This window comes from Bombina bombina, chromosome 6, assembly GCF_027579735.1.
Source record: "Bombina bombina isolate aBomBom1 chromosome 6, aBomBom1.pri, whole genome shotgun sequence".
NCBI lineage: Eukaryota > Metazoa > Chordata > Amphibia > Anura > Bombinatoridae > Bombina > Bombina bombina.
The window spans coordinates 389,483,540-389,501,995 of record NC_069504.1 but is presented as its reverse complement, the minus strand read 5'-3'; the positions used below and the strand labels follow the sequence as shown (position 1 = coordinate 389,501,995).

General features: G+C 36.3%; 1 protein-coding gene across 2 annotated transcripts in view; it reads left to right on the top strand.

Moving 5' to 3' along the window:
- The first annotated feature begins 236 nt into the window (after positions 1-236).
- Positions 237-18,456, top strand: part of GRPEL2 (GrpE like 2, mitochondrial) — a 75,720-nt gene continuing 57,500 nt past the window's right edge. For both annotated transcript variants that reach the window (XM_053717106.1, XM_053717105.1), the window contains exon 1: positions 237-364. In XM_053717106.1, coding sequence (XP_053573081.1) covers positions 264-364 — 101 coding nt within the window. In that variant the 5' untranslated portion in view covers positions 237-263. The remainder of the gene's footprint in view (positions 365-18,456) is intronic.

The following is an 18,456-nucleotide window of genomic DNA, read 5'->3' as shown; positions in this document are numbered from 1 at the left end:
CAACTCTTTCACTCGAAACGTCCTTTAGCGGGAAAGCAACAAGTAGTTACCACGTTTCAAAACAATAAGAACAAAAAAGTAGCAACCACTGACTCAAAAGCTAAAAAAAAGACTACATTTGCCGTCACGTGCTGATTCAAATTCGCTGTGCACTCTGGATAATGTAGTTCTCCCCCGCCCCCTGTTTCTATTGGTTGAACCGGGGTTTGTGCTGTCCTTGGAGTTTGGGTGTCAGTAAGATCTGTAGTAGACTTGGTTGGAATATGGCGGGGCTCAAGCAGGGGGTTATAATGGCCGGACTTACACTGCGAACTGCTGCTGACCAGCTTGGGGCACTGCTCTCAATGAGTGCCAGGCAATACAGGTTAGTATAATATATATATATATATATACTATATATATATATATTATATATTATATATATACTATATATATATTGTGTGTGCGCGAATTACTACCTAATTGAAATGTTGGAGGGTGATCTATTTATATAATGCATAGTGAAGCTATATATATTTGTAAGTAGAGATGCATGTGATTACATCAGTGTTGTATCTCTAGCTGTGTGCGTTCTAATAACAGTGCATATTGGAGGCGTGATGCTCACATAGTAGTAGTGCACACATCCTCCATTCCTGTGGTTGGGTAGCATTGTAGACGTTACAAGGTCACATGTCTCCTTACGCAGTAACCACATCACAATATTTATCGTAATTACCTAAAGATTATATAGTACTGATTACACCGAGCTAATTCCTTTGGGGGTTTAGAGCCTTTTATGAGTTTAGAGGGTAACACTGTATTTAGTTGACAAAAGTGTGCCATGGTTTAGGGTTACTTTCTTGTAGTAATTCCATGGGATTAGGTAGTTTGTGTGTCCCCAGGTTATGAGGTCACATGCTTCCTATAGTGAAAACATCAATGCAGTTGTTGAATTGTAAGTGATATATGTATTGGCTTTGTTCCTAACTCTAGGTATGTTCAAACGAATTCCAAATATTGCAGTGAATAGCAGCACAAAAACATAATGAACTGGTGACTGCTTCAAACTAGCTGTTTTTTAGTTCTTATCTTTTGGTACTGCAAATAACTAGATGGAACTGAACAGATGCAGGCTTTCCCCACCTAGCAATTATGTCCAGTTCTGTGCAAGAGGTAATTTTGTTTTTGTCGATGATTATCTGTCAGCATGCTGTTGCTTATTATCTTTGCCTAATATGTTGCAGCAGTGCACTATGAAATGGGGGAAATACACTAGTAAAATTTTAAGTGGAAATAAAAATGACTCTAGTTGACACCAATAATAATTATAGCCAAAGGAGGGGTTACCTAGGTTACAAGGGGGGAGCTAGATGCATTTGTAGTAACTGGTTACCATGGGAATAAGCCAGCGTGCCACTTTTACTTCCCTTGTTCTAAATTTTGAAAACTATTCAGAATATTCCCAAACTCTCTTGCTATCATCTAATCCTGTTGGATTAGCTTTTTAATGTCTATTTAAAAAAAAAAAAAAAAAAATGTATATTAGAATAAATATGAGGTATTGTATTTTATTCTAAAACTATTCACATTCATACAAGTTGGTAATGCCACATTGTTCCCATGAGAATTGTTATTATTATTACTACTATCGTTTTTTGTTGTGTGTTTTTTTTTTTTTTTTTTTTTAACCCATCAATATATTCCAAATCACTACACAGGGGTATAATAATGAAAGGGTTATTATAGTGTAAACATTACACATTTTGATTTGGGAAATCATTTCATTTTATCACTAGTGATCCAGCAACTCTTTGTGTTTAAATCCATCAAATTTGTTACTCAAGTCAAAATTTAAACTTTAATGATAGAGCTTGCAATTTTAAACAACTTTCCAATTTATTTCCATTAACAAAATGGGCACAGTGTTTTTATATTTACACTTTTTGAGTCACCAGCTCCTACTGAGTATGTTCAAGAATTCACAGAATATACATACATATATGCATTTGTGATTGGCTGGTGACTATCACATGATATGGAGGGAGTGGAAATAGACATAACTTTTGAAATTTGTCAGAAAAAAAAAACATCTACTCATTTGAAGTTCAGACTAAGTGCTTTTGCATTGTCTTATCATGCATTTGTTGATTAGGCAAATCTACTGTATTTACTGGTCTTTTAAAGGGACAGACAACACAAACGTTATTATTTAAAAAGATAGCTAATGCCTTTACTACCCATTCCCCAGCTTTGCACAAAAAAACATGGTTATATTAACCCCTTAAGGAACAGACCGTTTTTCAATTTCTAACCCTTAAGGACCAGGGCTATTTTTACATTTCTGCGGTGTTTGTGTTTAGCTGTAATTTTCCTCTTATTTACTGTACCCACACATATTAGATACCATTTTCTTGCCACTAAATGGACTTTCTAAAGATACCATTATTTTCATCATATCTTATAAATGACTATAAAAAAAATATATACGATGAAAAAATTGAAAAAACACACTTTTTCTAACTTTAACCCCCAAAATCTTACACATCTACAACCACCCAAAAACACCCATGCTAAATAGTTTTTAAATTTTGTCCTGAGTTTAGAAATGCCCAAAATAAGCGATAGTTACATTGTAACACTATCTGTCAGGAATCCCTGAATATCCCTTCACGTGTGTGTGTGTGTGTGTGTATATATATTATATATATATATATATATATATATATATATATATATATATATATATATATATATATATATATATATATATATATATTACAGTGGATATAAAAAGTCTAAACACCCCTGTAAAAATGTCAGGTTTCTGTGATGTAAAAAATGAGACCAAGATAAATAATTTCAGAACCTTTTCTACCTATAATGTGACCTATAAGCTGTACAACTTGATTGAAAAACAAACAAACTTCTAGGTGGAGGGAAGTAAAAATAAAAACTAAAATAATATGGTTGCATAAGTGTGCACACCCTCTTATAACTGGGGATGTAGCCATGTTTAGAATTGAGCAATCACATTAAAAATCATGTTAAATAGGAGTCAGTACACACCTGTCATCATGTAAAATGCCTCTGATTAACTCCAAATAAAGTTCAGCTGTTCTAGTAGGTCTTTCCTGACATTTTCTTAGTCGCAACCTACAGCAAAAGCCATGGTTTGCAGAGAGCTTCCAAAGCATCAGAGGGATCTCATTGTTAAAAGGTATCAGTCAGGAGAATGGTACAAAAGAATTTCCAAGGCATTAGATATACCATGGAACACAGTGAAGAAGGTCATCATCAAGTGGAGAAAATATGGCGCAACCGTGACATTAACAAAAACTGGACGTCCCTCCAAAATTGATGAAAAGACGAGAAGAAAACTGGTCTGGGAGGCTGCCAAGAGGCCTACAGCACTATTAAAGGAGCTGCAGGAATATCTGGCAAGTACTGGCTGTGTAGTGCATGTGACAACAATCGCCCGTTATCGGCCATAACTCCAAAAGATATGTTAGGCGCAAAAACAACACTGCATATAACCAAAAATAACGCCATACACACAGTGAAGCATTTTGGTGGCAGCATCATGCTTTGGGTCTGTTTTTCTTCAGCTGGAACTGGGGCCTTAGTCAAGGTAGAGGGAATTATGAACAGTTCCAAATACCAGACAATATTGGCACAAAACCTTCAGGCTTCTGCTAGAAAGCTGAACATGAAGAGGAACTTCATCTTTCACATTGACAACGACCCAAAGCATACATCCAAATCAACAAAGGAATGGCTTCACCAGAAGAAGATTAAAGTTTTGGAATGGCCTGTGGAGTTATAAAATCATGATTAGAATACAATTATACTATTTCAAAGAAGAATTACACATTAAATATGTTCTTCCTAGATAAAACATTTAGATATAAAATAATCTATCACCAAATCATGTCTTTAAGTTTATGATGTGTATTTATAAAATATAGAATAAAGAGTTATAAATTAAATTTAGATAGGATTAGTCAGAGTTTAGTTAGTAATGGGGTTAATGCTGTATTTAGGACTGTGACATGTACATTCAGTTACTGTTGGCAATCAAAACACTGCTACTTACTGCTAGCTAAACACTTATTATAAACTCCCTATAGACTGCGCATGAACAAGTTAAAATAGTATTTTCTATATGTCAGGCAAAATTATAAAGTCTTTTAAGGAAGTTAAAATATATAAAAATAGCCTTTTCATTTATGGTATGCTTTAATTTGATTCGCTTAAAATGTGTATATAAGCTTTGAATTTGGATGAATCTATTGTTATCTGTTGCCTTCAGATCTCAAGGTATGTATTAATCTTTTGCATAAATAAAAAGAGAGAAGCGCTCAACCTGGGAACGAACAATAGCATAATAGCTTGCTCTATGGCTATTTACTACCCAAGAAGCAGCCTCTTTTTGCTCAACGTGTGCCTTTCACAGAGAAGAACTTTCCTGAAGCATATCAGTCTGATCCTGACTTCACAGTACAGTCCAGCCCTGAAATACCAGGCAATCCCTCTCTGCACAAGAGAAACAGCAAAACAGAAAATTTCAGGAAAGACCAACTAGAGCAGCTGAACTTTATTTGGGGTTAATCAGAGGCACTTTAAATGATGGCAGGTGTATGCTGACTCCTATTTAACGTGATTTTGAATGTGATTGCTTAATTCTGAACACAGCTACATCCCCAGTTGTAATATATATATATATATATATATATTATATATATATATATATTATATTATTTTAGTTTTTTTGTTTTGTTTTCTTCCCTCCACCTAAAAGATTTCAGTTTGTTTTTCAATTGAGTTCTACAGTTTATAGGTCACATTAAAGGTGGAAAAAGTTCTGAAATGATTTATCTTTGTCTCATTTGTTTTACATCACAGAAACCTGACATTTTACAGGGGTGTGTAGACTTTTTATATCCACTGTGTGTGTGTGTATGTATATGTATGTATGTATATATATTATATATATATATATATATATATATATAATTTCATGCCACCGTTTTACCGCCAAATGCAATGAAATAAAAAAAAAAAAATTGTTGAACTTTTTCACAAACTTATTTCTCACTGAAATTATTTACAAACAGCTTGTGCTATTATGGCAAAACTGGTTGTAAATGCTTCTCTGGGATCCCCTTTTGTTCAGAAACAGCAGACATTTATGGCTTTGGCATTACGTTTTGGTAATTAGAAGGCCGCTAAATGCAGCTGCCCAGCAGTGAAGGGGTTAATTAGGTAGCTTGTAGGGTTAATTTTAGCCTTAGTGTAGTAGACAACCTAAAGTTTTGGATCTAGGCGCCCATTTTGGTGTATTTCATGCCACTATATTACCGCCAAATGCGATCAAATAACAAAAAAATCGTTCTTTTTCACAAACTTTAGGTTTCTCACTGAAATTATGTACAAACAGCCTGTGCAATTATGGCACAAATGGTCGTAAATTCTTCTCTGGGATCCCCTTTGTTCAGAAATAGCAGACATATATGGATTTGGCATTGATGTTTGGTAATTAGAAGGCCGCTAATTGCAGCTGCGCACCACACTTCTATTATGCCCAGCAGTGAAAGGGTTAATTTTAGCTTTAGTGTAGAGATCAGCCTCCACCACCTGATCCCTCCCTGACCTCTCTCAAACAGCTCTTTCTCCCCCCCCCCCCCCACATTTGTCACCGCCATCTTAAGTACTGGCAGAAAGTCAGCCAGTATATAAAGGTTTTGTTTTTTTTGGTTACATATTTTTTATGCAGTGTTGGATCCCCCATTATTTCCCCCTAACCTCCCTGATCCTCCCCAAACAACTCACTAAGCCTCAACCTATTTTAGGTACTGGCAACTGTCTGCCAGTACATAGTTTGCTTACAAATATGCCATTTTTTTTTTTTGTTGTAAATACAGGATCCCTTTCCAAAGATATTTTCCCTCTCCCTTTTCCCTTTCCCTCCTTCGTTTGCAGGAGATGGGCTGCCCACTCGCCTCCCTGCTATTGCTCCCACCCACCAACGAACGTACCACCGCTGTCCGGTGCAAAGAGGGCCCTTTCTGCATTGGTAACTCTGCAAATCTATTTCTGCAGTGCCCCACTCGTGGGGCATGCAGAGATAGCGCAATCTCGCGAGATTTCGGCAGAGAGAAGCCCAGGACTGCAGTGACGACGCTGGTCGCTAAGGGGTTAATATACTTTATAACCTTTTAAGCCTCTAAATTTCTGTCCATTTCTAAGTCACTAAAGGCAGCCCCTTGATCACATGTTTTGTATTAGCTTTTCACAACAGGGGAGTGCTAGCTCATGTAAGCCATATAGATAACATTGAGCTCATGCCCGTGATTTCTAACAACATAGCACTAATTGGCATAATGCAAGTCAATAGATAGTCATGTGATCAGGGGGGCTGTCAGAAGATGCTTAGATACAAGGTAATCGCAGAGATTAAGTGTATTAATATAGCCGCCATGTTTTCTGTGCAAAACTGGGTAATGTGTAACAAAGGGATTATCTATCTTTTTAAACAATAAACATTTTTGTGCTGACTGTCCGTTTTAAGTACTGTTCTGGAGCCACAGAGAACTGCTGGTTCAGAACAAAAAACTAATGGTGATCCAATAAGCCACAACTTATTGGAACTCTATGATTTTACGCTTGGGACCAGAAGTTCTCTAAGGCTCCAGAGCTGTACATTAACTATTACCTGGGGGGGGGGGGGGGTTAAACACACAAAGTTGCAGGGTTGTAAGTGATATAAGTAAGTAAAATTACATGTAAATCATAAAATTTTCAACTAAAATCACTCTTTAATAACAGGACAAGGGAAAGGGAGACAGAAGGATTATACGGTTTTGCTTCTTAGACAGCTTATCTTAGCAGGAGAATACACATGCATCTGCTACACAGAACAATAATTATATCAAGAATCCTAAAATGTACTATTGCCATTGAACAAAACATCCTTTTGTCATGTGTCCAATAACTTGTTGATAGAGGACTTCTCCTGACTGCCTCCGCTTTGTTTTAAATGGTGTTATTCTTATGACTCATTTATTGATTCAGTATCTTGCTGTGGTCTGTCCATAATATAAATATTTATTGTCATTAGACCCTGACAGCTTAGAATCTGTCTGTAAACTGTTCCTGTCCTAGAGATATAGTCATATATAGGGCTCCATGTACTAAGAGGCGGGCGGACAGCTTCTTAACTCTCGAAGCTGTCCGCCCGCCTCCGCTACACACGGGCAGCGGATCTATTGATCCGCTTGCCCGTATGTATCATTACACACTCAGCGGAGTGTGTAATGCCCGCCCCTTCAGTCGCGCGACCAATCACGCGACTGAAGGGGCTGTCAATCACCGAGAGCGAGCGAGCTCTCAGTGATTTTGCTTCGCCACCTAAGAGGTGGCGTAGGGTGTAGGAAGCAGCGGTCTAATGACCACTGCTTCTTACATTGCGGGAAGCAGGCTCGCATATGCGAACCTGCCCCGCAAAGGCTCCGGAGCAGCTTACGCTGCTTCGTACATGGAGCCCATAGCCTGTATTTTGCTGGCTGTCATAAGTTATACATAATAATAATTTATTTAGTAAATATAAAACAACTCCTAAAATAGATATCTTCACATTGACAACCTTTATTTGAAACTTAAATGGACCTATACACCTTGATATAGTTAGTCATATAAAATATGTAATTATGCATAGTGAAAAACAAACACTTTGCAGTATACTTTCATTATTTCCTCCTTTTTTTCCAGTAATTTAACAATTAAAGGGACAGTATAGTGTAAAATAGTTTTTTTCTTAATGTATTGCTAATGACTTGTTGGGTATAAAATGTATGGGCAATTGCATTTTCAGGTTTGTGTATATGTAATAGCTGATTATGTGCTTTGAAACTACAACCTATTAAAATGGATTGAGCTTGTAGTTAAAATCAGATCTCTTTATTGTATCATTTGGTGTACACACACCTGCTTCCTTATCTTATATCTTTCTGTAAACCAAACTGCAACTGAAATACTTCTAAACAATTTAAAGGGACAGTTTACTCAAGAAGTGAATACATTTTATTTTATTTATTTATTTATTTTATTTTTTTTAAAAAGTGCTTCAATAGTTACATATAGTAGTGCTGAGCAATGTATACACATTGTTTTAATCTTTTGAAAATATTCTATTGAAAGCTCGGTTTGTGAATATTTTCTACCACTCCTACCAGCTCATAGCGCATGCGCCACCCTTCACAGTGATGTCATCGCTTTTTCCCTTCTCAGCTCATAGTGCTGGTGTGCCAGTACTGGCAAAAGCATCCTTCTAGTGATCAATAGTCCTGCACTTGTTCACGGTGGTCATGTAAACACTGACACAAGGCTTGCTATGGTGGCATGTATAACAAATTTACATATACTAAACTATTGGCTATGACACGCTGTAAAGTTGTGCTGCTATCGTGTATTAGCTCTGCCCTTCACTAAGGGGGGGGTCCGTGATGGAATCGATCACAGCTAAAACTGGTAAAATTTTAAATTATTATATAATTCCATGATTCAATTCCATGTTATTGTGGTCTGTTTATATATTCATTGTAAATGTTTACATTGTCATTAAAACTAATTTTCAGCTTACTGGTCCTTTTTAATACAACCCAGCAGGTAAAATGGACCATTGGGGACAAAAAAGGGGAGAACATTTCTGGGTAAACTGTTACGTTAAAATTGTATGTCTGAGAACTGGAAGTACTCATTGCAAATTTCACAAGCCTAACACTGTTACATAATATATTTCAATAATTGGCCCCAGCAGGTGGGCTGTTAGACACTGCAAAACTATTCAGTTTCTACTAACTACATGACAGTGGCAAACCTTGTTTACTCTAGCAACAACTCTGGATTGTCTTCTCCTTTTAAATCAAGTGGTGGTGGGGTTTGGTTTTAGAAAAACAATTGAAACAAACAAGGTATTTTATTCGGGAAGCTTTTACACCGGTCCTAAATGTTAATTAATTGCAGCCCTTCACAAAAAACCCTTGTAATTACAGGGTGTTTGTCTCTTTAAAAGCCATCCAAAATACTAAAGAGCCAGTTCATTTTTTAGAACCCAGTAAATTGATGTCTATGAAAGATTGTTCTTAACACTTTTTCCATGGAGGGATGTTAATTGTATTGAACTAGAAACCTGTCAAATTTGTGAACACACACATAATTATTTACACAGCTGTTATTTAACTTTTTTAAAAATTACCCAACAGACTAGCATGTGCAAGATTTCACAGTATATGCATTTTGTGATTGTCGGATAGCTGTCACATGATGCAGGGGGAAGGAAAACAGAACTAACTTTAAAAATTGTCATATGACATTCAAACTTAGTGGTCTTTATCTTATTTTTATGCATTTTTTTTTTATAATTACATTTTACTGTATTTAATGGTCCTTTAGCTCATTGTTTCTCAACTCCAGTCCTCAGGATAGATATTAATTTATATCTTAGCTAGAGCACAGGTGAAATAATCAGCTGATCAGTAACCATGGTTACTAACCTGCTCTTACCCATCAGCTGATTATTTCATCTATGCTTTAGTTAAAGGGCCAGTAAACCCACAAAATAATGTTATTTAATTCTGCACATAGTGCAGAATAATATAACATCAGCTTCGCTCCATTAAAGTCAATGTAGCTCGCTCCTGCTACCAGACCAGAGCGGGAGCGAGTTACATTGAGTTTAATGGCGCGATCCGTCGGCTGTGAATAGACAGCGTGCCCGATGCGCTTAGAGGAAACAAACAGACCCGCTCAGTAGAGCCAGGAGCGGCGTACTGTGAAAGTAAATTTCGTAGCATTTTTTCACTTTAATCTTTTAAGGTACAAAGTTTGCGCTAAGCTGATGTTATATTATTCTGCACTATGTGCAGAATTATATAACATTATTTTGTGGGTTTACTGGCACTTTAAAGGGACAGTCTACACCAGAATTTTTATTGTTTAAAAGAATCATCCCAGTTTTGCATAACCAACACAGTTATAATACACTTTTTACCTTGGTGATTACCTTTATATCTAAGCCTCTGCAGACTGTCCCCTTATTTCAGTTATTTTGACAGACTTGCATTTTAGCCAATCAGTGCTAACTCCTAGGTAACTCCAATGTTATCTATATAGGATACATGAACACCCTCTAGTTGAAACATAGAAACATAGATATTGACGGCAGATAAGAGCCATAGGCCCAGCAAGTCTGCCCGATATTACCTAACACTTATCTAGTTTGTAGGATAGTCTTCTGCTTGTCCCAGTCATTTTTAAAGTCCCCAACGGTGTTTGTCATTACTACCTCTTGAGGAATTTTATTCCATAAATCAATCACTCTTTCTGTAAAGAAGTGCTACTTCAAATTACTCCTGAATCTACTACCCTTCAGCTTGAGATCATGACCCCTTGTTATTGAATTTTCCATTTTATGTAAAATACCCACAGCCTCAGTTTTACTAAACCCTTTAATGTACTTGAAAGTTGCTATCATTTCACCTCTTTCCCTTCTCTCCTCTAAGCTATACATATTTAGGTCATTGAGCCTATCCTGGTAAGTTTTATTTTTTAGACCGTGTACCATTTTGTTAGCCTCCTTTGCACAGATTCAAGTTTGTTAATATCCTTCTGAAGGCATGGCCTCCAGAATTGCACACAATACTCAAGATGAGGCCTAACTTCTGATCTATAAAGTGGCATAAGAACCTTACTATTTTTTCTGCAAATACCTCTACCAATAAATCCAAGCATTCTGCTAGCCTTACTCGCTGCATTACTACATTGTTTACTAAGTTTTAAATCATCTGAAATAATAATTCCCAAGTCCTGTTCCTCATCTGTAACAGTCAGTAAAGTGGCATTAAGTCTGTAATTTAACATTTTGGATTTTTCTCCCTAAATGCATTATTTTACACTTTGCTGTGTTAAACTTTATAGATCCCAGTTGTTTGTCCAATCATCCAATTGTTGTATATCACTTCTCATTTTGTCAACCCCCCCCCCCCCCCCCCCGGAACATCCACTCTGTTACAAATTTTTGTATCATCTGCAAACAGACATACTTTCCCCTGTAGCCCTTTGCTGATATCGCAGATAAATATGTTAAACAAAACAGGCCCCAGAACTGACCCCTGAGGAACACCACTAGTAACAGCCCCCTCTGCTGAATGAACTCCATTTACTAAGACACTTTGTTTTCTGTCCTTAAGCCAGCATTCCACCCAGTTCACAATTTTTGAGTCTAGAGTAGACCAAGGAGATACAGTTTGTGTGGGACAGTGTCAAATGCTTTGCTGAAATCTAGATATGCTACATCAACTGCTTCACCCTTGTCTAATACTTTTGTTACATAATCAAAGAAGTTGATAAGATTAGTCTGACATGATCTCCCTGAAGTAAAACCATGCTGATTTTGGTCCTCTAAATTGTTTGTCTTTATGTAAGTCATAATTCTTTCTTTTAAGAGGCTTTCCATTAATTTTCCTACTACTGAAGTTAAACTAACTGGCCTATAGTTACCAGATTCTTCTCTACTGCCCTTTTTATGAATAGGTATTATATTTGCTATTCTCCAATCATCTGGGACAGCTCCTGTTAATAGTGACTGATTAAACAGATCAGTTAATGGGACAGTTGGCACTGATCGAAGTTCTTTTTAAAACCCTTGGATGAATATTTTCAGGACCCACTGCCTGTTTAACACTTATTTTTGATAATGCTAACAAAACCTCATCCTCTGTAAAAAGATTAGTATTAAGCTTGTTTCTATTTTTTTGTAGCCTCCCTTAAAGGGACACTCAATCAAAATTAAACTTTCCATTATTCAGAATAGAGCATGCCATTTTAAACAACTTTCCAATTTACTTCCATTAACTAAATGTGCACATTCTTTTTATATTTTAACTTTTGAGTCACCAGCTCCTATGAGCATGTGCAAGAATAAGTGTGTATGCATTTGTGAATGGCTGATGGCTGTCACATGGTACGTGTATGCATTTGTGATTGGCTGATGGCTGTCACATGGTACAGGGGGAGTGGAAAAAGACATAACTTTTAAAATTGTCAGGAAAAAAAATCTACTAATTTGAAGTTCAGACTAAGTGCTATTGCATTGTCTTGTTATCTTGCATTTGTTGATTATGCAAATCTACTGTGTTGACTGGTCTTTTAATGTAGACATTCTATCTTTACAATCGTTTGTGAAAACAGAACATATGTAATCATTGAGACAGTCTGCAATTTGCTTATCTCCTTCTATTATTCTACCATCAACTGATTTCAATTTTACTATTCCTACCTTTATTTTTTATTCGTTCACTGATATATCTAAAGAATGTTTTGTCCCCATGTTTTACTGACTGTGCTATCTTCTCTTCTGCATGAGCTTTAACCTTCCTAATTAACTGCTTTAGTCTTTTTTTGTTGGAGTCTCTATAGATTAATATCATCATCTGATTGTGTGTGTCTGTAATTTTTATAAGCTATCTTTTTTGTCTTTACAGCATGTGCTACTTCTTTGAACAACCAAATTGGTTTCTGCTTTCTTTTACTTTTACAGACATGTCTAATACAAGTGTGCGGTTGCATCTAAAATGGCACCTTTTCACAAATTCCCAGTGTTCTTGAACCCCTGTAATAAGAGTTTTCCCTTTTAAATAGTTTTTTTAGGTATTCTCCCATTAATGAAAAATCTGCCTTCCTAAAGTCTATAACTTTTGTTTTAGTCTGGGTAGACAGTTCCTGCACATGAATACTAAACTAAACAGATTGATGATCACTGGATTCTAAGTTCTCACCTACAGACACATCTGAAACTGTATCACTGTAAATATTAGATCTAATGTTGGTTCCTTAACAATTACTCAAGAGTTTCCCCTAGCAGAGATTCAACAATATACCTGATTCTAGCTGATCTAGCAGAAGGAATCTTCCAGTCTATATCTGGCAAAATAAAGTCCCCCATTACTATAACCATACCTTCATGGTCATTTTGGTTATTTCTTCTAATAACAGATGTCCAGTTTTTCATCTGCAATGGGAGGCCTGTATAACGCATATTCTAAACACATTTTTATCTCCAATTTCCAAAGTCACCCAAATACTTTTCACCTCATCATTTGTTCCTACAATTTCAGTAACCTTTATATTTTCATTTACATACAGAGCAACTCCTCCACCTGTTCTTTCCTACTCTGTTCTTTTTAAATAACCTGTATCCAGGTATGACTATATGTCCCAATCATGCAAATCATTGTACCATGTGTTTCTGTTATATCTACTAAATCAAAGTTGTCCCTATTTATTATTGAAATTAGTTCAGGTAGTTTAGTTTATAAGCTGCGAGCATTTGTGCTCATTGCACAAATAATTTTTCTACTAGAATTTCTAGAATTGGTTAATTGGACTAATCAGTTTTGGCATGTGAAAAACTGTCAAAATGTATTCAGATGAGAGCAGGACTTCAAGGCTAGGAAATCAGAATATGAGCCTACCTAGGCCTAGCTTTCAACTACGAATACCAAGAGAACAAAGCCAAAATTGATGATAAAAGTAAAGTGGAAAGTTTGTTTAAAATTACATGCCCTATCTGAATCATGAAAGTTTATTTTTGACTAGACTGTCCCTTTAAGATATGACTCTGGTCTGTTAAGGGTCCTGAGGACTAGAGTTGGGAAACACTGCTTTAGCCAATATGAGAGGCACCTGACCAGGAAGTTGTCTCACTCCATTCTGTATTGCACTGTAGGAGAAAATGAAGGGTTCCATTATCTGATACTTGAGCCACATAGGACCTTATGGCAGTATCAGAGCTCATTTTCCAGGAAGCCAGTCACAATTATAATTTATTTGTATTAGTTCTTGTGCAATATTGTGATTTATTATTCATTTGCACATTACATAACACATTTTAACCTATTTTATCTGAATTTCGTTATTAAAGGGATATGAAAACCTAAAGCATTTTCTTTTGTGATTCAGCCAGAGCATACTATTTACTTCTATTTATTAAATTTGCTTCAGCCCATGAGTATTCTGGTAGAAGAGATACCTAGTAGGCATCTGGATCACTACATGGCAGGAAATAGTGCTACCATCTAGTGGGTCTTGCAAATGGATAACATTATTGCAAAATGGCTACTATATAGTGCTTCCAGAAATGGGCCGGCTTATTAACAAAAGAAACCATGAGAACAAAGCAAAGATTGATAATAGAAGTAAATTAGAAATTGTTTACAATTGCAATGTTCCTACCTGAATCATGAAATATAAAACTGTTAGGGTGACTAAATGAACAAAATGAAAAATCTTCATACCCCATTAATTATAGTTAATTGCTGCTTGTTCTTTTTCCAAAAAATAAGAAATACAAATCTTTGTTCATGTCTAATAATAGCGTAAAACTGCAACTCATTGCTTTGCTGCACCTTATCAAATCCTGGGTTCCTCCATCAGCCGTAATAGGCAGTTGGGTGTAACCATGATATATACCAACTGTGCCTGCATTGCAACATAGATAAGTCAGGTATGGAATTCTGGTTGGGTGGCACTGCCTGTTTTGTCTCTCTTGCTGCTCTTAGCAACAGCCTTGTATCTTCTGAAAAGTGTCCATCTGCTCCCTGTCATTATGTAAAATGTAGTGAGTGCAAGCCTGCATTGTTATCTTCCCGCATCCTTTAGTTTATAGGAAGCCCAATAGACAACTTCATTTGTCTCCCTTTTTTTTTATTTATTTACGAGCAATAGTGTTTTAGCTGTTAAGCTGCTCAGTGCTTATAACTACTACTGCTGTGGGGGTAGGTGGGGTTGTGGACTTGTGTTTTTAGTAAAAGCAGCTCTCTTGGTGTTTGCTGGAAAAAGAGGACAACTGAGCTGCTTCACAGCGGGTAAATGTGTGTATAGAAAATATGTATATTTTAGAACACTTTCCATATGTGTTAATGGTTGCTTAATGCCTGTTTACACAAGTACACCGGAGTTCTCATGTATGAGACCATGTGACGCAAGGCACTTTATGCCAGACTTTAAAGGGACAGTTTTATTCATACATTTTCTCACCTTTAATTTGTTCCCAATGATCCACTTTACCTGCTGGAGTGTATTGGGCATTTTAAATAGTTGATTTAGTCAGTGGTATCCCCACCTATTCTGAAGTTTATGGCAGCAGGTCCAATCTATAGATAACGCTGTGTAAACATAGCCAGCAGAAGAGCCTTACACTCTCAGTGGGATATAGCAGGGATAAGGTAATAAAATTTTGATTTTCCATTGTTCTCTCCAAATACTGGTGATTGGTTTATGGACAGATATAAGATAAAGAAGCAGGTATATGTACACAATGTGATAAAGTAACAAGATCGGATTATACCTACAAGCTCAACCTATCTTATTAGGTTGTGGCTTCAAAACACAAAATAAGAGCTTTAATATACTCAAAAAAAAAAAACTTAAAAAGCTAATTTTCATACATTTTTACTCTGTAGTTGGTAAAAAAAGCAATTGTAAACACATTAAGGGAAAAACTATTTTACAGTATACTGTCCCTTTAACTTTGCACAAGAGGTCTGTTGTGTGACGCTGCATATCAATCACCCCAAGCAAGTGTTGGGGTGATTTAGCTTGTCACCTCAAATGTGAGAGGCAAAAGAAGTATTTTCTGCTTCTTAAATTGCACTGCAAAGCCTTATCTTAATACATTTTCCCCTAAGAGGGTGATTTATCAAGCTGTGACTGACAGGGGCACACATACGCACCCATGTCCGCCACAACTCGCCTCTGGCGGGCTGAGTTCCCCTGGAGGAATTCAGCATTGCACACTAGCGCTATTTTGCGCTTGTGTGCAATTCCGCCTTTGCACGCGGTGCAGGAGTTGTCAATATCCCCGGTCGGGATTTAAGTGACCTACATGTTGCCAATTTAGAGGTGGTGAAAGATTAGGTTTGTTAATGACGGCGTGCAGGTTCTCTTGTGAGAACCTGCAGCTGTAGTGGGTCGAAAAGGCTTGCGAAATCGACCCCTAAATATCACATTTCCTTACATAGTGTAGAAAGCAGATCCATGTATCCAGCACACAAGCAGGGTATAGGTGTGCACGCCAAGGGTTACTGCACCTCTTAATAATGAAAAAAAGATCCAAGTTTGCAGCACCACCAAATACTTGTACATTCACTTTATTCCATCACAAAAGAGCAGCGTAGTCCTTTTGTCTGTACCTGCTCCTTGTGATGGAATAAAGTGAGTGCACAAGCATTTGGTAGTGCTGCCAACTTGGATCTTTTGTTCTTACATAGTGTAGAGTTAGCAGCCAATTAGACCAATGTGGGTAGCAAGTGGCCAGGCTGCATGCATCATTTGTAAATGTCTTCAAGAATTAAATACCCCTTTATCCTCAAAACATACATGTTTATTTTACCTCAGAGCAGATACCTGTTCAGTCCCCTTCGCTACTTATTCCAGTTACTCCAAAAGACGCACAGGATTGCTGTGGTCCAGTATCAACGAAAATTGATTGTTTATTTTGGGGTGCACTGCTTATCGCTGTGATGAGTCACAATTACATGGTAATTTAAAAGCTGGGGTGGACAAAAAATATTCTATTTAGAAGTCGGAAAGAACTTATAGGAATCCCAGGGGTAGCTTTTGTTAAGATCTTTCGTAACTTAAAGGGACACTGAACCCAAATTTTTTTTTCTTTCATGATTCAGATAGAGCATGCAATTTTACGCAACTTTCTAATTTACTCCTATTATCAATTTTTCTTCATTCTCTTGCTATCTTTATTTGAAAAAGAAGGCATCTAAGCTTCTTTTTTGGTTCAGGACTCTGAACAGCACTTTTTTTTATTGGTGGATGAATTTATCCACCAATCAGTAAGAACAACCAAGGTTGTTCACCAAAAATGGGCCGGCATCTAAACTTACATTTTTGCATTTCAAATAAAGATACCAAGAGAATGAATAAAATGTGATAATAGGAGTAAATTAGAAAGTTGCTTAAAATGCCATGCTCTATCTGAATCTCAAAAGAAAAAAAAATTGGGTTCAGTGTCCCTTTAAGAAATAAGTGCATTTTGCAGAGAATTTCCCACCACTTAAAGACGCATGAAAATGAAAATTCAACTTTCACGATTCAGAGACAATTAGAACAAGGTCAACTGATTTTTTTTAAATTGTCTTGAGCACAATATGACAGTAGTTTTAACAAATAAATAAATAAATAGGGATTTAATAGGAGAAAAGGGAAGGAGGGTTGTGCCCCTCAGAATCCATTTAGCTGGCTTTTGTATACACGTAGCCTCAGTCAGTTAAAGATTTATGATCTGTTTAAGTCACGCGCAGGACACACAGCTTGCAGTAGTTTAAACTGCAAACACACAAAAGACCGAATGTAAACATTGTAAATACTTGCTGAATCTTTTGATAAAAAAGCTTGTGCAAACACTATTTGCTGAATATTAAGAGATTTGAATAGTTTTTAGCTAAAACGACACTAAAGTTAGACAGTCTAGTCAAAATTATCCTTTCATTATTCAGATAGGACATGTCATTTTTTTTTTTTTTATATATATCTTTTATTGAGAATCTTGATACATAGACATCATTAAGATAATACAACAAGTAATATACATGAACAAATAATGTTGTCTCTTTATAGTTGTTACCTAATTGACAACTAAATCTCATATCAACAAGTTATAATTGTACATTACATAGTTATAAAAATGAGATTCTCAAACTATTGATAACATATATAGATAATAGCATTTAACAGTGGTTAATTCATTGGTTACATGTGAACCAACTGATATAGGAAACACTATTACTGCAGATAATTATAACCACAGAAATTATACATCTGTAATGAAATAGGATTAGTTTAGTATGACACATAGTTGGGTGTACAAGGTACCTTTTAGTACAGATATGAGGACGGTGATTCAGCAGGTAAACGCCGCTACAGAAATGTAAAAGTGGGGGGAGGGGTTATTTCTTATGAATTTTGTGGTTTCGGGTGTCATATTGAGGGTGTTTTCTGAGATAATATGGCCAGACAGGACACAATTTATAGGTTGCAGGTTTAATAGAGAGTTACTTGAGTATGAAATTGGTTATGTGACATACTAGGTTGTGAAGGTGCAACACCTCACCAACTATAGTACTGAACTACATTAAGTGTAAGCAATTTCAGTATTTTTTTTCCCCCTTTCCTTCCTTCCTTTTTCTTTTGTATAAAAAAAAATGCACAACTGTATATAGAATATGAGGGCTGTACCTACTGTATACTCCTATTCGCTAGTAATATGATTCAGAAAGATATTCCCGTGTCTAGAAGACGTGAGTGTGTGTATGTATGTATATATATATATATATATCTCCATCCACACGGTGGATATAAAAAGTCTACACACCCCTGTTAAAATGTCAGGATTCTGTGTTGTAA